This window comes from Salarias fasciatus, chromosome 13 (assembly GCF_902148845.1).
Source record: "Salarias fasciatus chromosome 13, fSalaFa1.1, whole genome shotgun sequence".
NCBI classification, from domain to species: domain Eukaryota; kingdom Metazoa; phylum Chordata; class Actinopteri; order Blenniiformes; family Blenniidae; genus Salarias; species Salarias fasciatus.
In genome coordinates, this window is record NC_043757.1 from 2,811,674 (window position 1) to 2,819,448 (window position 7,775).

General features: G+C 44.3%; 1 protein-coding gene across 1 annotated transcript; it reads right to left on the reverse strand.

Moving 5' to 3' along the window:
- Positions 1-3,766: 3,766 nt before the first annotated feature.
- Positions 3,767-5,056, reverse strand: LOC115399130 (E3 SUMO-protein ligase EGR2-like). Its single transcript, XM_030106342.1, is given in 5 exon segments — positions 3,767-3,978; positions 3,981-4,002; positions 4,005-4,347; positions 4,349-4,787; positions 4,872-5,056. Coding segments are annotated over 5 exon segments (1,170 nt in total). The 5' UTR covers positions 5,026-5,056.
- Between the last annotated feature and the right edge of the window lie 2,719 nt (positions 5,057-7,775).

Below are 7,775 nucleotides of genomic sequence, written 5' to 3' on the forward strand. Positions count from 1 at the left end.
AAGGAATCACTTCAGTCAGAAGCCTTATGCTTGTGCGAAAATGCAATGAAACATTCAGCACCAAGAGTAATTAGTCATCTCACACTCGGACTCACAACCGGTGAGGAATCAGAGCTTCAGAACCTTCCGGTGAGAAAATGGGAGATTCCAGCTTAAAGAATTTATGGTGTAAAATAAGTTGACTGAATTGACTTTCACTCCTTTATTCACATTCATTGGAGTGGTGTTTTCTGAAGGGTCTGAACAGAAATCCTAAATACCAGTGCCTTTTAAGTTTTACTTGCCACCAAGGGTGTCAAACATAAGGCCCGTGAGCTAAAACCAGCCTGCAGGAGACTGAAGAGGGCACTGTGTCCGCCTCAGATAAACTTTGTCCTCTTCAAAACCACATTATTCTTAATTTCTCATGACTGTTGTAATAACGATTGAAAAACCTTTTATACTCACATTTTCTTTCATGAAGCACAAAATCCATTCTTTTTATTCAGACTTCAACATTTAAACAAGAAAATAACTGGCAAATGAAATTTCAAGATGTCATCAAAACGGTTTGAATTCTAATGATCCCTCAATATTTTGACCAATATTAAAGTTATGAAAACAAAACATTAAAAATGTGATGCTGTGTTTTTTTTCCCTTAATTAATTCAGAGGTTTTCTTTCCATTTGTCTTTAAAAAGAAAGTCTAATTTTAATTTAATGTACACAAAAGCATAAACGAGGATGGAAACAATCCCATGAATCAATCTGATTATATTAAATAATGTGAGACTCATGAAGCTTTTATTTTGCATCAACAGGAAGTATCAGTCCTTCAGAATAAAAGCCTCAGTGTTTAAGTTGCATAACAACAAAACATGAAAAATCTTTGACTTTCTCGTATTCAGGCAGAAATGTAGGAAAGCATCGAAAAACAATGTGTTCTCTGAAAGGTTCAGATTATCAAACCCAGTCATCGCATTACATCACATCACATGCCAACCAATGGGAGTGTCTCACCTTTGTCCTGCCCCAGTTTATGACGTCAGCATGTCTCTCCAGAACCTTTATGACATCACTGTGTAGGTTGATGGAATGTTGTGTCTATTTTTAGCTCAATAAATGGACACTATTGTAACTCTGTTTCTATTTTTAGCTCAGTAAGTGAGGCTGTCACTGAAACCAGGAGGCTGCTCTAATTGGCAGAATAAAATTAAGTATTAATAACATGAAATATTGAAAACAAAAACAAATGTGATTGTGGAACATAATTGTGCATAATTAATTAAATATTCAAAAAAACAAAAAACTTGTTGGATAACAAAGCTTCAATTTTTAAAAACAAAAAAAAAAAAACAAACAATGATTGAAGATTAAAAACTATTTCCAAAAGGAATTACAAAATTCTTTTGAAATAAAGCTGAAATGTTGAGTATAAATACTTCAGTTGAGGTTTTTTTTATGTCTTGGAAACAGGAAATACTGAAATGAAAACATTTAAGAATGAATGTTGGTACATGAAAAAAAGATGCAGATGAATTATCATTTGGAATCTAATGTTTCAATGTAAGAAACAAAGTTTTGAGGAAACTTTCCAGGAAAACTACAATTAAACTGTCAACATGGAATTATCAATTATTTGCTTTGATTAAAGTTAAGTCATAAATAAAGGTAAAATATTAGGACAACAGCCTTTTAAAGTAAAAATGTGGGGAGAGGTTAAAAGGATTGAAGAAAATATCAAGATCTAAGATAATTTATAAATTTGACAAATGTCATAATACTAAAGAAAATGTGAAGGTATTTAGCATTTTTACGGAAAAATTTTAAAAAAATGAGACTAAGTGAAATTTTTGACTATAAAGTGGTTTGAAAATGACGTTGAAATAAAGAAGAAATGTCATTGTTGAGGAAAAATCAAAATTATCAGAATTACAAAAGTTTCTGATGAGGCAAAACATTAGGCACAAATCGTAAACTTTTAGGATAAGGAGAGTCTTCAGACAAACAGTTTCAATGTCATAATGCCAAATGTTCAGTCATGTTTAATGACTAATGTTTAAATTTAGAATAAAATAAAAATGTGTAATTTTCCCCAATTACTTTCGGTTTTTGATTGTAAATAAAATGATATATGAAATAAAGACAGAATGTTTTGTGGGAAATATGTGATAAAATGGCTGGAAGAATGATGATATTTAAGATCAAATCATGAATAAATGTTGGAATTCATTGACATAAGCAGGAACTTTTTTGAAAAATTGAAAAAGAAAGACACACTTTGGAAAGGCTTGAAAATGAAAATGACTCAAGTTCATATTTTAGAGAAAGTCACTACAACATTGAAATTACAACTTGACTATAATCTTAATTAAACTAAAAAATGTTCAATAAAAGTGTAATCCTTGACAGAAATTGAAATGTGTTTTAAATAAAGCGGAAAAACTTCAGATGAAAATATAAAATTTAGGGAAAAAAACAGTAAAAAAGTATATTACAGCACATTTTGACAGAAAGTTGTCCAAAGTCGGAGAGTAATATGAGACACAATATGAAGTTTACACTTTGAGGGAAAATTTTTGAATTGCAAAAATAGACCATTTGAAAGGATGGAGTGTGAATGTTGAGAAGGAGTCTGAAAGAATAAAATCGTGCCACATGTTGAGAGTGGTTTTGTTTATTTCTTGTTTATTCTGAAAATATGAAATTAAAAGAAAGCCTCTTCTGGTCCTGTCACGACTCCAGTCCAGATTCTCCTGGACTCAGTTTTAGAGTCGACATCTGTCCTTAGTGTTAATGCTTACAGTGTATTGTTCTGTGTGTGTGTGTGTGTGTGTGTGTTGTGTGTGTGTGTGTGTATGTGTGTGTGTGTGTGTGTGTGTGTGTGTGTGTGTGTGTGTGTGTGTGTGTACACATGTGTGGTTTATGCCTATATACTCTATTGTAAACAAACATTTTGAAATTTTTCTGAAGTGAAACGCAGTAACGTTTTCACTGGAGCTTCAGTGTCTGCAGTGGTGAGTGTTACTCAAAGACAAAACAGGGCCTGTGCTACAAAAATAACTTCATTTTCTTCAGTTCAACCAAAAAAAAACCCCTCTGAGACAAGATTTAAAACAAAAACTGTAAAAAGATCCATGGCTTAGGAAGAGTTTTATCCAACAAAGCATCAACTTTTCTCTCCTGATTCAGCTTTGAATTGGTCGATGTCATTTTAAAATGTGTCCAAATGTGAAATTTTTCAAGACGCTCGACAACATTAAAAGTTTGTACAGAGACTTTTAAGATAGAGCAGGAGTCTCCATCTCCATCCTGGAACAGTCAGAAAAGGTTGAGCTTCACCTCTGACCTTCCTCCTTCTCACTACAAAGTCAAGATTCCTCAGTTCATCTGACTCAGAGGAGGATTTCAGGCCACCTTAACGACGCCTTAAAATCTGTCTGCGGATGTAAAGAGCTTGAGGCTGTTTATGATCTCTGCGCTGCGCAAATAACATAGAACGCTACCCACCTCTGGCCTCTGGCACGGTGTGTGAACACTGAAGTGGAAGTTGGTGTCACTATTTGCGCAGCGCAGTTAGCAGATCGCGCCCACCACCTGAAAGCTCGTGAATTTTCTGAAGATTGTGAATCAGATGTCAGAGTCTCGGCTGGGGAGCTGGGTTTGTGGTTTGTTGGTTTGTTGGTTTGTTGGTTTGTTGGTTTGTTGGTTTGTTTGAAGTCGTTTTTTCTCTGATTCTCCCTGATTTTTTGTGATGATTGGACCTGCGCGAGCTCTCAGCGCGCGTTCAGGAGGATTTCTTCTCCTTCTGCCTCAGGTGGATCTTCATGTGCCGCCTCCGCTCGTCGCTGCGCGCGAACTTCCTCCCGCACGTGTCGCAGGAGAAGGGCTTCTCGCCGGTGTGCGTGCGGATGTGCGTGGTCAGGTGGTCGCTGCGGCTGAAGTTGCGCATGCAGATGCGGCACTGGAACGGCTTGTGGCCCGTGTGGATGCGCAGGGGCGGCTCAGCTCGTCCGACCGGGAGAGAAGCGCCGGTCGCAGCTCTCCGCCGGGCACGGGTACGGCCGCTGGTGCACCGGCGTCTTGCTGGGTCGGTTCGGGTACTTCCTCGGTCTGAGGATCGGTCTGAGGGGTAAGTTCTGGTGGCTCGGGAAGGCAGCGGCCATCGGGCCCTCGGTGCCCGGTGACGGCGCACCGAGCGTAAAGTTCCTGATGGTGTTGAGGGGCGTGAGGGGCGGGGGCACGCGGAGGGGGTCCAGCGGGTACGGGAGGGCTTTCCTCTCCGGGAAGGCGGCCTGGACGTCCCTCTGGCAGCTCTGCTGGTAAAAGCCGCCGTACTCGGGCATGATGGAGAGCACGCGCGGCACCGTCCACGGCGGGTTTGGAGGCGGAGCTGTAGGGCGGGGGCGGGTGGTAGGACGTGGGCCAGGTATCCCCCCGCCGCCGCGGGGTCCTGGTACAGTCCCCGCTGCAGGAGTACGACGGGACCGGGTGAGCTTGGGGGTGTGGGGGCGCGTACATGTGGCTGATGTCCGGCTGCCCGTGCGCCATGGTGCCGTCCCGCGCGTCCTGCGCCGCCGCCTCTCCTCCTCCTCCTGCGTAAACACCTGGCGAAGCTGGGGGCGACCCGGACGCCGTGGCGGGTCCCGGGGCCGCGATGTCCGCGCTGACCACGTCGATGACGTCTCCCGGGGTCCACGGTCCTCCGGCGTCTCGGGAATCCACCGAAAACTTCCCGGTAAAGGCCACGGGGTGCGCGCGTAACTCCGCCACGTAGTGCGCCAAGTCTCCGTGGAACAGCGGCTCACCTGGAAAACAAACAGAGGGGCACACCGTGAAAACCCTGCCCGTCACTTTGAAGCGCGCCCGTGAGGCCGGTGCCACGCGCTTACCGGGTTTCCCCTCATCCTCCTCCTCCTCCTCCCCTGCCGCCTCCTCTTTAAAGACTATGGGTGGATGCGAGGACAACCCTGCCTCCACATCTTTAGAGAGATTCTCCACGAGGCTGCTGAGGGAAACTTCGTCCATCAGCACTTTGGCGCTCATCGCGAGCCGGAGGCGATTCCCGGTCCGTGTTCGTCTCCAGTTCGCTGCCTTCACGCCCCGCAGACGCGCCGCTCGCCCCGGCCCGTTCCGCCTCTCATCTCTTTACAAATAGCTTGTTGATGGCGCAGTATGGTTATAAAGGGAACCTCCGGGTGTCCCGTGACGTCATTCACCAAATATGGACTTGGTTTTTATAAAAAATAGAAGATGAGAAAGAGGGAACTCCAGAAATAGGACCGCGGAGCTTCCCGTGACGGAAAGACGCGCAGGGGAAATAAAGGGATGAATGAGTGAATAAAAGCACAGCTGATCCGGATTTTATTATTGACCTTAATGGTAAACAGCACGCGCTTCACGCCGCTTTCAGCCCCTTGAAGAGATGAGAGAAAAAAAGCACCATCTTTCGGAATTCCGGTCACACTTTTCCCATAAATGGATCCTCCGGTGAGGGTGAGAGGACCTCCGCCTGCTTATATGGCTGGTATCCGGATAGATTGCCTTTGTGCCAGCTGAGCCCACACACTGACTGCACACACTCACACACACACACACACAGAGCCGTGTGTTTTCTCTGCTGTCAGGACCAGATTATCACTGCTCGGACTGGAGATCAGTGGGAGAAGAATCACTGGATTCATTTCCTCGGGAAGCTGCAGTCTTGGACAAAAATGGAGAGGAGGAACATTTCAGAGGAAATGTTTGAAGGCATCTGACTGCATCTCCTGAGAAACATCAGAAATGGATTTAAGATGGAAAAAAAGACTCCGAAGTCTCAGGAAATGGCTTGACTGGAGGCAGATATGAAACGAACGGATGTGAAAAGAAGACCGTCCTCATGACTTCCCTCTCAAGTGACGGATACGTTTACAGCTTTTCAGTGTGCTTTTACCAAATCTGCAAAGTTTTCTTTCTAAACTCATGACTCACCCAGTCGCCAAACATTAGATAACTGTCTTACGTAGGTCCATCACAGATTGTCAGATTCCCACAATGTGATGATGCTTCACAAAGAAGCTTCAGTTCAAACAACATCCTTCGAATAATTGTGATGATTTACTGAATGTGTCCTCGAGAGACAGACAAAAGATCCTCTTCCCCTCTGCCGCCTCCCTCATGAACAAGGCGGTATAACTCCACATTTACTTTACTGTTTAACACAGTTTTTCCTCAATCGTTGAATGATTCTCGTTGGTTTAGGAGGTTGGGGACACGGGAGTCCCGAGTGGACCTTCAAGACCTCCAGCTTTGGGACAGAAGCTGTCCTGGCGGCAACCAAAAGGACACTCGGTGGATCCCAGCAGTTTGGGAGGCTGTCCAGGTCAAAGAGGAGGTCTTTGGGACCTGAGTGACTCAGAGGTACTGACAGGCTGGACCAGATCTGAGGCCTGGGAGGAATTCAGAGTCCACGGAGACGGACTTTCACTTGGCCTCAAAGATTCGGGGAAACTCTGCAGCAGCTCCGAAGGTGTCTGTCTGGAGCTGAGGGGACGTCCTCTGGCCCGGGGTGAGGAGGACATCGGAGGTGGAAGGAGGACTTCGAGGATCTCCTGAACCGGTAACTTTTTTCATGTTTACTTCCACAGTCCAGGTGTTTTGTAGGCCTGGAAAAGGCCTGCGACCGTGTAAACCGAGTTGAGAGAGGTGCTTATAGGGAGCATGCACCTCCGACTGAGAGGACAGAGACGACTGGACTCTGCACCAAGACTCCACAACTAACTGAGAGGGAACCAAGGCAGACAAGTGAAATAGTGTGTTGGTTTCTAAATGCCTGACTTTAAGATTGTTTGGTGTTTTCAGACTGTTTTCCTCTTATTAATATTAAACCCTGAAAAGGCCACGAGGTGGTGTTTTCCTGTCTGAATTGAGCCGTTAGAAAGCTGAACTGATCACAGATTTATTTCCTTCAACAAACTAGGAGGCAGTGGACGATGATTCAGAAGTGGCTCTAACTTCAAGTTCTTCCTGAAACACTGATCGAAGTCTCAACGTCACATGGCGGTGAGTAAAATAATCCAGAATGGTTTAATCTCTCAGCGAATTTTCGATTGATAAAGAAAAGGTGTGTCACTGGAGTCAGCTTTAAAACTAGCATTATCCTCAGACCTGAAGAACAAACTAGTGTTCTGTGACAGGAACTGGTGATCCATGTTGAACCCTCCAAAGGAGCGCTGATCCTTCTACAGGGAGGCTCCGTAAACCGGCGCTAGCTTTGCCAGATGTGACAACTCAGGTTGAGGCTGGAGAGAGGCAAGGCTTTGTGACCTCCAGGGCCTCTGGAGAACCATCGTCCAATCACATTACAGAATACGATGACAGGGACATTTGTAACGTCAGTGCATCAAAACACAGCGGCGGTCAGCAGAGTGTTTTAGCTTCATGCTCGTCAGCTTGTGAGCCGTTTGCGTTGACCGTTTCCACAGTGTGGTTTCACATTTTCAGATCAAGCTTTAGCGTTCGGTTAGCGAGCAAGTCGATGCGCTAAGTGAGAGTTAGCTTGTCCGATATCTCACGCTGCTGGTCACTACCAAACCTTTCAGCTAACCCGTATCCGAAGCCCCATTTTCACAACAGTGTTTTCAAGTGAAAATGGAGAATGTAGTTTTCACGCTGTGTTTGGACGCTGGCTGTTTACGTGACAACGGTACTCAGAGTCACTGAAAACACAACTTTTTGAAAACACTACAAATCTGTTTCTGTGTAAATTATAAAAAAAAAAAAAAACTTTTTCCAAAGGCTGCTACTGTGCACGG